This window comes from Colobus angolensis, unplaced genomic scaffold (assembly GCF_000951035.1).
Source record: "Colobus angolensis palliatus isolate OR3802 unplaced genomic scaffold, Cang.pa_1.0 Scaffold46, whole genome shotgun sequence".
In the NCBI taxonomy this organism is placed as follows: Eukaryota; Metazoa; Chordata; class Mammalia; order Primates; family Cercopithecidae; genus Colobus; species Colobus angolensis.
In genome coordinates this window covers 12,297,948-12,315,977 of record NW_012118043.1, presented here as the reverse complement: position 1 = coordinate 12,315,977, position 18,030 = coordinate 12,297,948, and the positions used below count along the sequence as shown (strand labels likewise).

General features: G+C 37.8%; 1 protein-coding gene across 5 annotated transcripts in view; it reads left to right on the top strand.

The window, feature by feature from the left end:
- The window catches only part of CEP63 (centrosomal protein 63kDa), an 87,332-nt gene that overhangs the window by 40,551 nt on the left and 28,751 nt on the right, over positions 1 to 18,030 (top strand). For all 5 annotated transcript variants that reach the window (XM_011958190.1, XM_011958186.1, XM_011958189.1 and 2 more), the window contains 3 exons: positions 5,354 to 5,449; positions 6,282 to 6,404; positions 10,868 to 10,981. In XM_011958190.1, coding sequence (XP_011813580.1) covers positions 5,354 to 5,449; positions 6,282 to 6,404; positions 10,868 to 10,981 — 333 coding nt within the window. The remainder of the gene's footprint in view (positions 1 to 5,353; positions 5,450 to 6,281; positions 6,405 to 10,867; positions 10,982 to 18,030) is intronic.

Here is an 18,030-nt window from a genome sequence, read left to right as displayed (position 1 = left end):
CAGTCTTCAAGCTCTGAGATTCTTTCGTCTGCTTGGTCTATTTTGCTGTTAATGCTTGTGGTTGCATTATAAAATTCTTCTGGTGTGTTTTTCAGCTCTAACAGGTTGGTTATATTTCTTTCTATACTGTCTATTTTGTCTGTCAGTGACTGTCTTATTTCAGAAAGCCAGTCTTCAAGCTCTGAGATTTCTTTCCTCTGCTTGGTCTGTTTTGCTATTGATACTTGTAATTGCATTATGAAATTCTTGTAGTGTGCTTTTTAGCTCTATCAGGTTGCTTTACATTCCTTTCTATACTGCTGATTTTGTCTGTCAGTTCCTGCATTGTTTTATCATGATTCTTAGCTTCCTTGGACTGGGTTTCAATATACTCTTGTAGCTCAATGATCTTTGCTCCTATCCATGCTCTGAATTATATTTCTGTCATTTTAGCGCTCTTAGCCCAGTTCTGAACCCTTACTGGAGAAGTGATATGGTTGTTTGGAGGAAGGAAGATACTCTGGCTTTTTGAGTTATTGGAGTTCTTGCACTGTTTCTTTCTTATCTTTGTGGGTTTACGTTCCTTCAGTCTTTGAAGTTGCTGACCCTTGGATGAGTTTTTTTTTCTTTTATCATATTTGATGACCTTGAGAGTTTGGTTGTAGTATAAGGTGGATTCAGCCAACTGGTTTTGTCTCTGGAAGATTTTAGGGGACCGTTGCTCAGCTCCCAACTCCTCGACTATGTGGTGTAACTCTGGGGGGCTTGTATTGGGCCTTAACTTTTTTCTCTGGCTCCTTGAATTTAGGAATCCACTGCATTGGGGGTTCAGGGTGCTCCTGGACTGCTGGTCACTACACCCCAATGGGTGGTGTCAGCCAAAGCGTTTCATAGTGTGGTGACAGTGGGATTCATCCTTGTTTGCATGTGCCAGCAGCAGTGGTAGCAGCAGTGCAGTGGGAGACACACTTGTCAGCTATGGCAGGGTTCTTGTGGGTGCCAGGGTGCTTGCCTCCCTGAAGGTGTTCACCACAGTGGAGGAGGGAACACAGCTGGGAGGTGAGCAGGGGCCCCTGCTGGCAACTGCACAGTGGCACTGGTGGTGGTGTTGGCTTGGGGGCAGGGCACTGGCGGTTGCAGGTCTGTGTGCCTTCTCTGTGTACTGCAAACAGGAGTGGTTGCTCTGTGCAGGGGAGGATCTGCTATTCTCTGTGCCTAGTTTCACTCCTGCGGCAGTGTTGATGCAAGAAAGGGGCACTGGCAAAGGCGAGGCTGGCTGGTTTTGTGCCCACCAAGGTTCTGTCTGCAGTGGTGGCCAGTGAGGACATGGGGGATGAACTGCACTCCCGCCACAGCAGTGGCAAGGTACACTTGCCTGTTGGTGGGGCAAAAAAAGCAAAACCTGCTGGCATAGGCACATGCCAGCAAAGCCATGTGGGGAGTTGCTATGGGCCCAGAGAAGCTGCAGTATGGGGACGGAATGTACAGGCTGGTGCATAGCCATGGGGGCCACACCTCTGGAGCTCTCTGCTGGTCAGGCATAGTCTGCTAGCACAGAAGCTATGATGCAGTCCCCCAGGCCACCCAAGGCTGCCCTGTAAGCATGTGTGGCCACGCTGGGGCCCTGGGAGAGGCCAGCAGGCCAAGGGATGTTCAGGTGATACTGGCCCCATATAATGGGCAAGACCACTCTGCACAGTTCGGGTCCAGCAGTTGCCTTAGAGCTAAAGTCTCCTATGGGAGCCAGTTAAGCCTAAGGGGATGGCTATCCCTGGCCATGCCCCACCACCCCACCACAGATACTCCCGCACCAAACTCTCTGGGCTCCATATCAGCTGGCTTGCTGCTCCTATCACTTCTCTAAGTGGCTCACCCTGTCAACTTGAGTGTTCATGGTGGTCGAGGGGTCCCCTCCTGCTAGGGTTCCAGAGGCCCGTGGGAAGAGTGGGTTGCTTCTTGCTAGTTCAGCTCATCTGTTTTTCCAGAGTTGTTTGGGCCAGCAATGAGTCCAGGTGCGTAGTAGTTGCCTCGTGTACGGTTCCCAGCTTCCTCCCCCTTCATCTCAGCTTCTGTGTCTTCTCTCCATCCACTCTTAGTGACTGCCTCTGAAGATCTGTTAGGAGCACACCAGTTGTCTCAGTCCCTCATTGGCAGCTTTTCCTCCTGGCTGTGTCTAGTCAGCCATCTTGTCCTCCCCCTGCTTTTTTTTTTTTTTTTTCTCCTTCTTTGTCTTCAATTTTTAAAAACCTTGGTCAAAGAACTATTTAGGCTGAGTTTGAGAACTCCCTAGTCAGTTCCCATGCTGTCAGCGAATCTTATGAAATCATTTAAAGTTTTTATGATTCTGCAGGTGTGTCTTGTCTAACATGTGATAGAGGGCCAAAAGGCCACACCACTGAAAATTTAAGGAGGGGTGTGTGTGTGGGTGTGGGTGTGGTGTTCTGAGGGTTGCCTTTTCTCTTGGTTGTGATATGTTAGCAGTAATGGCTATTACATACTGATGTGCTTGATGTGCTTTGTCTTTACGCGTTATAGCAGTGTAGACACGAGTCTACTCTTGGGATAATCTGTTTCCCTTTTTTCTTCTGTCTTTGCTAAAAGCTATTGCTCATTTCTACTGATCATTGTAGTTACCCCTTCTACCTACCATACTTTCTAATTTTGCATCTTCTGGTGGATTGTGGGCTAGGAAATATGAATAGTTAAGACTCTTCAACTTGTTTTAATCAAATAGATGAGTCCTGATGATCTTTATCAAAGCAAAATAGGTGGACTTAGGGTCAGCCTCTTGTCTTTTCTTTTTTAAAACGTTCTTTTCTTGCTAGTAAAAGCAGTAGCCATTGGAGAAAATTTAGAAAAGACAAACTATGATGCAAAAAATAATCATAATGCCTTGAATCAGAGTTAATCTGTATTAACATTTGGTGTATTTCCTTTAAGCTATGTAAGTAAACTTCAGTAAAAATCCTTCCCAAAATTGGGATTTTAGTGTAGTATACTTTTTATATCCATATGTTTTTTAAGTGGTAAGCATTTTGCATGTTAACTGTTTTAATACAGCTTAATGTTTGCATATTTTATTATGTACTTTCATTCATTATATTCATTCACAATTTATTTATAAACATTAAGATTTTTTCCAGTTTGTCCAGTTTTTATAAAAGAACAAATCCCTATTGACAATTTCTGTTTTTTTTTTTTTGAGACTGAGTCTCACTCTGTTGCTCAGGTTGGAGTGCAGTGATGCCGTCTCGGCTCGCTGCAACCTCCATCTTCTGGGTTCAAGCGATTCTTGTGCCACAGCCTCACGAGTGGCTGGGATTACAGGCACCTGCCACCAGGTCTAGCGAATTTTTATATTTTTAGTAGAGATGCGGTTTTGCTGTGTTGGCCAGGCTGGTCTCAAACTCCTAACCTCAAGTGATCTGCCTGCCTTGGCCTCGCAAAGTGCTGGGATTACAGGCATGAGCCAACATGCCGGGTCCCGACAAATTCTTAACATCTGCATTTATTTTCTTCTTTTCCTTTTTTGTAGAGACAGGGTCTCACCATGTTGCCCAGGCTAGTCTTGAACTCCTCTGGGCTCAACTCATCCTTCTGCCTCTGCCTCCCAAAGTGCTGAAATTATAGATGGGAGCTGCTCTACCTGGCTCTCCATTTATTTTTTTTACATGAATTTCTAAAAGTAGTGTTTACTAAGTCAAGGTTAAGAATATTTATGAGTGTTTTAATATACACTCCCACATTGCTTTCTGGAAGTCACGTGCTTTGTATTTCAACACTTTATGGGTCTTTGATTCCAAATAACTTACCCACATAAGTCTTATTTTATAAGATCTTTCCTAATTTGATAGATGTAAAATGCCATTGGATGTTTTCCTCTGATTACTCGTGAAATTAAGTCTTTTTTCATGTTTATTGGACATTTATATTTTTGTGGGAATCATTCTTGTCCTTGAGTTATTTTTCTGTTGAGAGCTTACTACTTTTTACAAATTTGTAAGAGTTTTTTGTATACTAAAAGTTAAAAGCCCTTTGATTTTTTGTAAATATTTCTCTGTTTATTTACCTTTTAATTTTGTTAATTGGATTTTTTTAAAATAGAAGTTTTACATGGTTAAATGTATCATTTTAAAATTACTTTTTCATTAGTTTTAAGCTCAGAAAGTTTCCTTTCATCCAGAAATTCAGTTACATCATTCACTTACATCTTTTTTTTTTTAAAACTAGACTTTTCCATTTTATTGGCTGTATTTACCCATTCTTCCAGTTTGAACTTTATATTGACTTTTTCAAGTTCTCTTACAAAAATAAATTCCACTATAATTTTTTATTGGAATTGCATTAACTTCTCATTCTTATAAGTAGTTTATTTCTAGTACTTTTAAGAAATTTACTGTTCTAGATGGTGTTTGTTTATTCCCTCCTGTTCCCTGTTTTCCCTCTCCCTTCCTACTTATCAGTAGATGAAATTCTAGCTGGTTATTAAAAGAATTACTTCTGGATACTTGTGGAGGTGAAGGCTTGGCAGAAAATAGATGTCTCTGGTATCAAATCATTGAAAAGTGGGTTAGGATAACTTCCTTACCATGGTTGGTGGAACTCGTTTCTCTGAAGTTGGGCAAATGGTAAAGCAGGCACAAGCCTCCTTTTTTTTCCTGTCTGACATTACTATTCTGTACTTTATTGTAGAGAAATTATTCTTAAAGTCTTCTAGATTTTTTATGAAGTATTGTTGGTTTCCAGGGCTCTCAAAACTTTATATTTCTTATTTTCGTGAGATTTTTTTGATGAGAAGGGTTGAGTAGAATAATCAGACAGAGAGAGACAGTTTCGGCTGGGTGCGCTGGCTCACACCTGTAATCCCAGCACTTTGGGAGGCCGAGGCAGGTGGATCACGAGGTCAGGAGTTCAAGACCAGCCTGGCCAAGATGGGGAAACCCCGTCTCTACTAAAAATACAAAAATGTGCCAGGTGTGGTGGCATGCACCTGTAATCCCAGCTACTCGGGAGACTGAGACAGAGAATTGTTTAAACTTGGGAGGCAGAGGTTGCAGTGAGCCGAGATTGGGCTACCGCACTCCAGCCTGGGCGACAGAGCGAGACTCCATCTCAAAAAGAACAAAAAAAAAAAGAAAGAGAGTTTTCATCTAAACCTAGAAATTCTAAAAACTAGTTGTTAGTTCACTATTTTTTGGCAATGTTAAGACTTATTAAATAACTAGGTATTTGACTTCCTAAGAAGTGGGGTAACCATATATATGCATTTGAGAACTTGAATTTACAAATAAATACAGAGATTATTTTATATTTTTATACCTCAGGGATGTTGTTTCAATGCTAATGAAAAATACTACCACTTTTCTGCTTTTAGGTTGGAATGTTGCATCAGCAGGTAGAAGAACATGAAAAAATCAAGCAAGAGATGACCATGGAGTATAAGCAGGAGTTGAAGAAACTACATGAAGAAGTGAGATTTTAGTTTTGTTAAATGTCGTATATGTAGTTCTCTCTCTTTCACCCTTGAGAACTTTGTTAACGAAAGCCACTTTCTACTTTGTGAAGTGGGAAATATATACTGCATGGAAGATACAGGAGTGGGAATCTATTTCTCTGTTCTTTAATCCAGGTAAAGAGGTTTGCCTAATTGTAGGTTTGATGCTACCTAGAAGAGATGCTAAAATATGTTTCTTGGTTGAGTACCTGAAAGAAGTTAGGGCTGTTTTTGTGTAATACTGTGAAATACTTGATACCAAAAATTACATTTAATATTTTAATTTTTATCAGTTACTAGATTATAAATAATGGAGGATCCAAAATTTAAGAAGCATTTTGGGATAAATAAGTAAAAAAATTCTGTCCATTAACTCAATTTTATTCTTCAGATTTGGAAAAAACTGCTTTTATTCTGATTTAATTGCAAAGTATTCTTCTCCTGCATCCTAAATATCAGTGCTCTGCAAGAGCATAGCTTTGAGAATCACAGACCTAGAGGAAAGAAAAAGAGTTTTTATTTGCTGCTTTTATTGTGGGGCTAGGTGGTAGGATCTTTAAGTTGCAAGGCTATTGTAATAAAAAACTTCTGTTTAAAATTTTTTTTAAATTTTTTCTTTGAATGTATTTCTTTACTAATGTTTGTTTTACATATTTAATTTTTAGTTTCCTTTTGTGTTTTAGTTTGGAAATCTAACATGTTCTCAGTAATACTGGTTAGCACTGCTCTTGTTTTCATAATACAAATTTTTCTCACCACTACTCTATAAATTCTTAAACTTTAAGTATAGAAATAACTGTTTCTACAGTTAGGCATACTGAAGAGAAGCTATGAAAAGCTTCAGAAAAAGCAAATGAGAGAATTCAGAGGAAATACCAAAAATCACAGGGAAGATCGGTCTGAAATTGAGAGGTTAACTGCAAAAATAGAGGTATGTTCATAGTAATAATTTGTTCATAGTGATTGTCAGCCTTCATGTAGGAAAATGCTGTTTCTAATGGCACTATTTTCTGAAACCAATTTTCTACCATCTTTAGGACTGCCACTAAGCTATTTCAAAGGTGAGAGGGTGATCCACCATACATGCTATCATCATCTGATTCCCTGTGGTTAACGGGATTACTGGCCATCAATAATTCTCAACAGGGCACTACCACCCTTGGGGAGCATTTGCAAATGTATGGAGGCCTTTTTTTTTTGGTTGTCAAAATGACTGAGCATAATAAAACTGGCATTTAGGGGACAGGGACCAGGGATACTAAATATGCCTAAGATTGTTCCACACAGGAAGGATTATTGTACCTCAAACGCCAGTGTCTCTCCCATTGGGAAGCATTGACCACTAGTTACAGACAGTCCTCTATGGGCATTGTTCTTGTCTTATATATCATTGTATCTCAAGCACCTAATAAAGTGGGGGCTTAGTAAATGTGGAAAGTACATAGCACTTTTTGTACAAAGTAATCTCTGTATCAGATTATTCTCAATTCCCATTTAGATGTAGTAAGGCATTCACTTCCTTCTCTGCTGACTTTGTTTTTATTAAGACTGAATAACTCCATGATTGTTGCATATATGGAGAACTTAAGGGGAGGTGGTGAGCTAATAGTACCAAGAGTAGATGAAGGAGCAGCACAAATCTGTCACTCTCTTCCTCTGTCCTTGCCATTAGTTTTTCAGTGGACATAAGAATTCCCAGTGTGCTTTTAGGCTCTCAGAAATGCTGATCCAGCAGTATGGCATAGGACCTAGGGATCTGCATTGTATCCAGCTCCCCTAGCTTATTCTGATTTGAGAAACATTGTTCAACATCTTTGTGTGATCACTTACAAGTTTTTACTCTCAGTGACCTGTCACCCACAAATGCCAGTATATTATTGTTACTTAAAATTATAATTTCTGTGTTTAATATTCCTTTATATCTCAAATTTTTTTACATTTGAAGAGCTTAGAATCAGAAGACTGCAGATACTGCTTCCCTTCCACCCTTTTCAGCAATACCTTTTCCCCCTAAACCCTATATCCTTCTTGCTTCTCATTGCCACTTCCTATTTTCTTTCCTTTCTACCTCAAAAACCTCATCTTTGATTTTCATGTTACCAGCCTATGCTGCCAGCCAATGTACATAACAACCAAAGTAGTCATCTTCTGATCTCTGGGTTATTTCCTTGGCTCATTGATTTCAGCACCCAGCTCACTGTCAGTTCTCTCCAACATTACTCTTACCATAACTTTGAGGATCTCAGGATTTGGAGGGATGATGCTTATAATACTCTGACCTTACAGTTTCTTGTCTTTCTTTCCTCCATAGATAGTTTGATTATCTCTCTGTCTCATCTACTTATTCCCATTGCCATTCCTCAGCTCTTGTCATTACCAATATATGCCACCCCTCTAGAATCTCGTTTTCAAGCATTTAATTATCAGACTACCAATCCCTATCTTTTCAGCTAACTCTCTCTAGTCCTTTGACTCTCAGTAATCATTATCCATCCCTTAAAATGATTGAATTCTGCCGCCTTTTTACTGCTCCATTATCTACTCAGTGTTCTCACTTATTGGTCTTTAGCCAGCTTTTAAATTCTGTGATTACATTTTTAACTTTCTCTTTCATCTCGTGTGCTCCTCTCTTGCTTCCTCATATTTGCTTGGCAGAATCACAGATCTGCTTAAGTCCACCTTTCTGCCCACTCTCTACCTGTCAGCAAATCGCTGAACATGGCTGGAGAAAACTCTAGTAGTTCAACTTTTCTTTTCTGCACCCTTAATCGCTGAACATGGCTGGAGAAAACCCTAACTGTACTGTCTGATCTCACTTTAAATTCATGGTCCCTAACCTCAAATGAGTCCTAATGCTACCTGGAATCGTACTGTATTTCCTCTCATCTCCTGCTTTCCATAATGAGTATATCAGACTTCTGCTTTTCTCCTCAAACTCTCAACACCTATCCCCACATGCTCACCTTTGGGTTATATCTTCCTTTCTGTGTATAGACTTCCAGCTCTGTGTCCACCCACCTATCTGCATCTGTGCCCATGTACCCTGCCTGCCTTCCTGGAGGAACTACCCATGCCCTCCCCTTTTCTACCCAGGGCATTACTCTAGTAGTTCAACCTCTCTTTTCTGCACCCTTAATTTTTTCTCTCTACTGGATATTTTTTACCAGCATCCAAATTTCCCTCCTCTTAAATATCCTCTCTTGACCTGTCTCTTCCTCCTCTGCCCCATTTTATTTCTTTCATTTTATAACTAAAAAATTACTTCCGTTATCTATACTTGTCTCCAGTTTCTCTTGTCTCATTTTTCTTATACCCACTCAAGGCTTTTGTCCCCTCACACTACAGAAGCTGTTCACATAGAGGTCACCAGTGACTTACACATTCCCAGAGCCTGTGGGCTGGTCCTCATCTTCCTCATCCTACCTACAGCTTTGTAGGAGAGCTGGTCTCTCCCGCCTCCTTACCCACTTTCTTGACTTGGCTTGAGAAAAACCACATTTCTCTCATTTTTCTCCTTGTTCATCACTCCTCAGTCTCCGTTACTCCTTAACCTAGGATCATGTCATTGGACCTTTCCTTTTTTTTTTTCCTGTCTACGCTCACTCCCCTATTGGTCCCATTGAATTTCATAGCTTTAACACTGTGTATATGTTCACAATTCAAAATTTATATATCTAGCCGAGACCTTGCCTCTTCATGACAGAATAACTTTCAACTGCCTGTTTCCTATCTCCACTATGGTGTCTGAAATGTGTCAAACTTAACATATCCAAGCTAAAGGTCTTGTCTTTCTCTTCCTCATCTCCCCAACACTGATTCATGTTTTAGTTGATAGCAACTCAGTTTGCTCGACCTAAAAACCTCGGAGTCATCTTAGACTTCTCTTTTCTCAGCACAATAGCCAGAATGATTCTGCTGTAATGTAAATCAAATTATATCACTTCCTATACAAAAACCTTCCAGCAGCTTCAGGAAGGGGATCATCACACACCGGGTCCTATTGTGGGGAGCAGGGGGAGGAGGGATAGCATTAGGAGATATACCTAATGTAAATGATGAATTAATGGGTGCAGCACACCAACATGGCACATGTATACATATGTAACAAACCTGCACGTTGTGCACATGGTCCTTAGAACTTAAAGTATTAAAAAGAAAAAAAACCTAGGTTATCCTAATGGCCTACGTGGTCTCATTCTCATACCTTGTCTTCTCCTATTTTCCCTTTCATTCACTTTATTCCAGCCACACCAGTCTCCTTTCTCACCCTTATACACACCAGGATGCTCTTATTTCAAGGCTGTTCTTTCCACCCAGAGTATTGTAACTTCACCCTCATCTCCCTAAGTGTTTACTAAAATGTTTTTCACTCAGTCTGGCCATCCCTTTTAAAAATTACAACCCCAACTCTGAAGACTTCATGCTATTTTCTCCAAATCGTGTATTACCGTCTGCTATACCATACAAGAAATGTGTCATCTGTTGCCCCCAGTTGAGTGGGACTAGGGTTTTTGTTTGTTAAGTATTGTATCCCTGACACCTAAAGCAGTACCTGGCATATATAGTAGAATGATTGAATGAATGAATATCAGAAATTTGGTTAACAACAGTTATCTTAAGGAGCCTGAGACTTCTGGAGTTGAGGATCCTGGAAGACAGTGATAGAAAGATTGAATTTCCTTTCCCTTTGATTTGCCCCATTTTCATAAATATTGAAATCATTTTCTTGATCATGCAATTTGATGTTACTATTGATCCATCATTAATTTTGAACTGTTCGGCTTTGGGTTACAAATATCTGTTAAAATTTAGTACAGATTTTCTTTGTTATTCAAGCCTTTGCAGTTCCTCTGTTGAGATAATAAAAATTTGGATATCAAAGGATATTGTATTGTCTGAATCTACTTGGTTCTTGAGTTTTAGATACTGAGAAGTAAGATTTGGGTTACCAAAGGACTTATCTGAAAATTTAATCTGTTCAATTCTTGGGTCTGGATATCAAGAATTTGGATAGCGAGGGATATCTGTAATCATACTTTAAAATTTTAGTTATCTTAACATCAGTTTTCTGAAAATTCACTAGAAAATTATAACAACCCTTAGGTGGCAGCAAATCCATAAAAACATCTGAATCCAGTGCTTAGCATCTGCGTTTCATACTCCTCACCATTAGGGTGTTAAATTTAGAAAGACAGATATCCAGAGGCACAGTATGTGAGGAATTTAGTGTTACTCTCTGGCTCTGTTAGCTAAGTGAGTAATGGGTCTCCTGCTGTGGAGAAAGGTGCGAGCGTACCCAGGGACATGGGGAGAAATTAAAGTAGAAGGGAGTCTGGGAAGTAGTGACAGTGAGGAGAAGCACTCAGAAATTAAGTACTCTAATTGCTTCCTCAGGAATTCCGTCAGAAATCGCTGGACTGGGAGAAACAACGCTTGATTTATCAGCAACAGGTATCTTCGCTGGAGGCACAAAGGAAGGCTCTGGCTGAACAATCAGAGATAATTCAGGTAGGCCTAAGACTTTTTAAAATAATGAAAAGCAGATAGGTTTTGATCAAGTTTGAACTACCTTAATGCAGTGTCCTGGTACCGTTTAGCCTCTTTCAGCTTCTCTCCACGAACCCTGCTCTCTTTCTTGTTTAGGTAGCCTCTCCTCCTCAGCATCTAGACCCAGCTCCTCCTTCCCTCCTGCCCTCACACATGCGTGTATTCACTGTCCTGTCCAGGCTCATGTCTTTGTGCCGGCTTGCCGCTTTGCCTCTTTGCTGGTTTCTGACTTGCTTACCCACTCTCTATCATTGTCTTGCTTACTGAGGCTCACTCTATGCTTGCATCCGTGTTCAGTGTCCTCATCTTGGTCCCTGGCTTTGTTGCCCTCTCTTCTTCCCCTCTCTTTCTTCCTTACCACAATCCCATTCCTCCCTCTGTCTCCTTTTCCATGTCTTTCTGTCTCTTGTTAGGTCTCTCAGCTCTACTATAGTCTGTGCTTTGCACCATCCCTGTGGTCACTGGGATGTCTTGGCCGAGGTGCCTCAGCCGGGGAGCTTCAGTTTGTCTGCCCATGCCGACAGATGTGGAGAGAGTCACATGGCAATGGTGTGTACACTAACTAAAAGTGGTGTCTTTGTGGTAACAAAAATACTTATTTTAGAACACTGATAGAAACTTTTCTCTTAATGACTTAAGCAAAACCAAAAACCAGACACCTACTTTAGGAATATGTCTTGTAAGCATCTATTCAGCTCATTCCTTTTTCAGTTAGAATCAAGAACATAAAGGAAACTAAAAAAAATTGCGATCATCTGTTATGTGCTAGACATTGACCCAGTGCTGCTTCTAGACAATTTTTGTATGTGTTCTCTGTTTAATATTATGATAATCTGTCAAGGTTGGTAGTTATCTTAGTTTTATAGAATGAGGGAACAGACTGGGTAAGTTGAAATAGCTAGAAGGGAGGTTTTTTTGTTTTTTGCTTTTTTTGGCTTTTTGGCTTTTTAAAAATAATCTGCATTTATATGCTGTTTTAAGTCTCAATAATGCATTAACTTTTTGTTCATCTCCCTGAAATATCAGCTGTCTGATAAACTACCGACAGTGGCTGTGCTGTGAGTGACTTCATTCAAAATGATAGGAAAAGTTCACAACAACTGCAAGGAAGAAGTTTATTTTTTAGGCCACAGCAAGCTACGCAGCCAGACAGACCAGTGAAATCATGAGATGTCTAGACCAGTTTTTTTACTTGAATGCCAAAGCACTATACAGACCTAATAACTATAAAGTATTGTTTTATATATACATATATGTTTTTTTTTTTCTTAACAACAACAAAAAAGTTTGTTGGTTTTCGTGAGATGAGGTCTCGCTACATTGCTCAGGCTGATCTCAAATTTCTGGGCTCCAGCTATCCTCCCACCTTGGCCTCCTAAGTGCTAGGATTACAGGTGTGAGCTACCACACTTGACCAAGATATTGTTATATTCTAGTTGTAGGCTTCAGATTGATAAAAAAACAAATTGAGTCTTAATTTTTACAGTTCTCAATTGTTTATCCATGGAGTATTATTGATTATAGAGTCTCTTTTCACATTACTGTTATTCTATTCCAAATTACTATTGTGATTATTGACTCTACGTAATAAAAACTTCATTGTTAGCAAAAATGGGATTTTTACTTACTGTAATTCAGCTACGGCTAGAGTTAAGAAGTCTTTCAACAGCCAACATTTGTTTTTCCTACTAAGGGTGTTTGAATTATTCTTCTGATAGTTTTGTTTAACCTAAAACTATCTGATTGTTTAATAAAAATGTTACATATAAATGTATTTATCTTTCTCCCTTGGCAAACTAAATAAAATTAAATCTTTCAATGATTCAGTGTATACCAGTGCTGTATGATCATCATTTTTTTAAACGTCTAAATACACTTATCTATATCCATTAACGAGCATTAATAGTTATCTTGTAAATCTTTATTTTAATTGTGGTAAAATACACATAAAATGTTCCACCTTAACCATTTTTAAATGTATAGTATAGTAATGTTAACTATATGTACATTGTACAACAGATCTCTAGAACTTTTTTATCTTGTCAAACTGAAACTCTATACCATTCCCTACTTCTTATTTTTGGGTGGAATATTACAGAGCAAATCATAGATATCATCTTATTTCCAAACAGATAAGGACTTAAAAAATAACTACAATATATCAGTATCACATTAATAGAATAATAACTTCTAATATAACTTAATATCCAGTCTGTTCACATTTCCCCAGTTGTCCAAAAAACTCTTTTTACAATTGGATGTTTGAGTCAGAATCCCGTCAAGGTTGATATATTGCATTTGGTTGAAATGTGGGTCACCATTGAACAATAGCAGTAGAAAACCTGGGAGACTAAGTGGATATTAACCTACCCTTCATTAAAAAAAAAAATCTTTGTATAATTTTTTTCTTGTATGTTTTTAACATCTAAAAGTATAATTCAGAAACAACTTCTCATTCTTTGACATATATTTGCTTGAATTCATTTCTTTTAATAAGCTATTAAAATTACATAATACATGCTTATTTTAGAAAAATGAGAAAATGCGGATAAAATGAGAAATAAATAAATCACCCATAATTCTACCGTTTAGAGATTTACCATGAATAAAATTTTGGTATAAATTTCTTCTGACTTTGTGTATGCTTACATACAGTGTGCAATACATTCATGTACTTTTGGTAGGAAAAACCTATATGCACTGTGAATGGGAAGGGAGGGGTAGTTGCAAACTTTAAAAAATACTGACAGTAGCAAAGTGTTGATAATTTTTGAAGTTGTGTGGTAGGGGTTCATCATCTTACTCTCTCTATATTTGTGTATGCTTGAAATTTTCCATGAAGTAATAACTTTAAAATATATAGAATGCTTACTATGTGATCAGGTACTATGCTAAGCACTTCACAGCTTTAAAATTTTTCCTTTTTAAATATGACATGTCAACAAATTTGTAATCATAATGATTACATAGAAGTCCACCCTATCGTCAAACGTATGATGACATTTGTAACCAGTCCCTTACTGTATAACATTTAGTTTTTTACTTTTCACTTTTGTAAATAGTGCTTAGATTAACATCCTTATATAAACATTTAGGAATATATATTTTCTTAGGAAATGGACCTTGAATTGGATTTGCTGTATAAGAGTACATTCAAATATTTTAATATACATTGCCAAAGTTTTCTCCAATGATGGATTGATAGACTTTCTTTAGTAGTATGTGAGAATATCCATTTCCTCATATTTTCCCTACATTAAGCACTATTATTTCTTTTGACTTTCCCCACTTTTAGGCTTGTCTTTGCTAATCTTATAGGTGAAAAAAATGATATCATTGTTTTAATATACATTGTTGTAATATGAGTGAGGTTGAGCACTTTTTTCGTCTGTTTATGGCCATTTTCATTTTTCATAAATTATTTGTGTCCTTTATTCACCTTTCTTTTAGGATTTTTTTTTAATCTTATTTTATTTTCTTTTTTGAGACAGAGTCTCTGTTGCCCAGCCTGGAGTGCAGTAGCCTGATCTTGGCTGACTGCAACCTCTGCCTCCCGGGTTCAAGCAGTTCTCCTGCCTCAGACTCCTGAGTAGCTGGGATTACAGGTGCTCGCCACCATGCGCAGCTAATTTTTGTATTTTCAGTAGAGATGGGGTTTCACCTCGTTGACCAGGCCGGTCTTGAACTCCAGACCTCAAGTGATCTGCCCATCTTGGCCTCCCAAAGTACTAGCATCACACGCGGCCAGATGTTTGTATTTTACTATTCTGAAAGAGCTCTTCATACACTTAAGTATGAAGTATAAGCCCTTTGCTATTATGTTACAGTTGTGTGTGTGTACTCAGTTTACCTTAATTTTTTTATGGAAATACAATTGTTTTATAAACAGTTAATTAGAATTACTTAAATCTATCAATTTTTTCTTCAGCATTTCTATCTTTGATATCATACTATAAAGTCTTACCTAAGTCAAATTTCTTCTAATGCTTTATCATTTCTTTTTAATGCATTTTATCTAAAAATTATTTTAGTGTAAAGTATTTGATAGAGATCTAAATTTGTTTTTTAAATGGTTATATAATTTACTGAGTATAAAGTTTTCAGGAACAAAATGATTCTAAAATTCATATGGAATGATAAATGAATGATACTAGCCAACTTTTTTTTTTTTTTTTTGAGGTGGATTTTCACTCTTGTTGCCCAGGCTGGAGTGCAGTGGTGCAATCTCGGCTCGCTGCAATCTCTGCCTCCCACATTCAAACAATCCTCGTCCTCAGCATCCCAAGTAGCTAGGATTACAGGTGTGCACCACCATGCCCAGCTGATTTTGTGTTTTTAGTAGAGATGGGGTTTTACTATCCTAGTCAGGCTTGTCTCGAACTCGTGACCTCAAGTGATCCACCCGCCTCAGCCTCCCAAAGTGCTGGGATTACAGGCATGAGCCACCACACCCGGTCGCCAACATTTTTTAAAAAAGAGTAATGGGGGATGTTTGTTCTATCAAATATTAAAATGTATTTTATTTAAAAGTACAGTTGTTAAACTGTAATGCTAGATGTAATAACAGAATGGTGGTTATATAATATAAGAAAAGGATCAGTACAGTCTAAAACCAAGGTCATTTATGTTTAGAAGGCAACAACTTGCCTGCTACTTTTTCTTTTGCCTACATAATGCAAAGGAAATGTTTAAGGAAGACTTAGAGAACATTAGGAACATTTGAAAAAAAATTAAAATATTAAGCCAATATAAAATATTTAGCTGATAAACAGTATGTGAAAAAAGTAGAGGTTGCTCTATATGTTTTCCTTTTGAAATGCTTAGATGAGCTGTAAGATACTCTTCAAGTTAATTTTAAATCCATTGTTAATTATATGTATATAAATGTATTTATAAGTATATATGTTATATTTTTAAAAGCATCCTTTTGCTGTCACAACTTTTGAAGAAAAAAAGACTCTAACTCAAATGTTAATCTGTTGTCTTGGTAGAAATATCAGAGTTAATTGAATTGACTTAGACTTACTGTTTAAAAGTTCGTAGTAGCCTAGACACAACAGTGATAACAGGATCTTAGTGGGAGCTGTGTTGTTAGCAGGCTCTTTAGGCTGCTCTCTAGTGGAAATGCTGCAAGGCTGTGGCCTGCACTGGTGCATTTGGAATTGACAGTGATGGGGAGCTTAGTAAGGGATTGATGCTTACAATGGCCATAACTTTATATTGGGATTCTTTGGAAAATAAAAAGCCCTGTTGCTTCATATCACATTGTTCATAGTAATCTCACTATCTGGGAGAGTCCTTTTCTTGAAGCACCAGGAAGTACCTATCACACATCCAGAAGAGGATTTGAATTCAACCCCCAGTCCCCAATTTCTTCTCCACTCTCCTTCACCCTTTAGCTGCCCACACTGGCCATTTGTTGCAGTTTCAATTTCAGTCTCCCTGATGTAAATTGCCTTCTTGATTGCTTCTTTTAACCACCTCTGCTGTGATTTGTATTGCTGAAATAACGCTACCCACTCCAATAGAATGCTAAATGTTAGATTAAAAAGAGGAATGCCTGTTTCTGGCTCAAAGAATTAGTGGTTACTGCAAAAAAAAAAAAAAAAGTTTAAAAATATGCCAGCCTTAAAATACCTCTAAAGCCAGATAATTATCAGAAATAATCATTATTTTATAAGTATTTTAAGTAATTATTTTTGACTTTCTTAGTATTGATGAGGTATTCTTGAGATTATTATAGTGCTAATAGATATTGGTGAGTCACATGTAATTTAAAATTTTCTGCTAGTCACATTAAAAAGTAAAAAGGTGAAATTAATTTTAATAACTCAATATGTCAAATATTACAACATTTACTTTACATTTTTTTAACTGAGTCTTTGAAATCTTTAACTGAATTTGTGTTTTACAGTTAAGAGCACATCTCAATTCAGATTAGCCACAGTTTAGTTGTGCAGTGGCCGCATGTGAGTGACTGCGATGGTAGTGCAACCCTAGTGTATTCTAGGCAACGAAAATTTAGAGTTTGTGCTTGAGTTGATTATGTACTTTTCACTATGCTTAAAACACTGTATTTTTGTGTGACCAAAATAGTAAATCAGTGAAAGAAGGTTATGTTCTTCATTCTTCAAAACTGAGAAGTTTATTAGTATTTAGCAAATCTAGAATCACTGGTTAAAGTATACCTTGGTTTGACTATTAGTTTATTATATAATACTGAGTTTAAGATCACAGATTTGAGTTGATAGTATTAGGTAGCTCTTGCAGTATTAGGAAGATAGTGTTTTTTATTATGTATTATCTGAGTGCCCATTTGGGCAGTGGGTTTCTAGCTGTGTTTTGCTAAGACCCAGGGCTGCTGTACAGATTAAGGGTAGGACTAAGGGACGTTTCAGCAAGCTGGGCTCTAACCCTTGGCTCCTTCTCACCCTCACCCGTTCTCTGCATTTATTTATTCTGCACAGGAAACCTTTCCTCTTTGAAAAAAAAGTTTATATTATATTTAAAAGTTTGGAGACAGTTCCATGCTTAGCAATTGTTCTAGTGAATCTAAACCTAAATGTTGATGTTCTTCCTTTATACCATTGTAGGAATCTGGTTAAAAAAAAAAAAGGCTCTTTGCACTGAAATCTTGATCAGTAATTTATACAAACAGTATTTGTCTGTCTCTTCACCTCTCTTCTACCCTCTCTCTGGCTTATGGGAAGTTTTTAGCATCTACTTTATTTGACTACAGTATACAGTACAGGATTTGGACCTGTACTGCAAATAATAAAATCTTTAAATCTGCAACAGATAGACTTCCCAGAGATATTTCTACTTGTATTTCTAAAATAAAATTGTGTGCTTTTACCTTTAGAAATATTTAGAATAAGGGAAGTTTACCTCCACAGATTATTTATATTCATCTTCAGTGTGTAGATGAAGTTACCAGCCAGGATGCTGGATTAAAACTTGTAAATACTGAAAAGTCTGGAGCTAAAACCCAATATTGCTGGGATGCATAG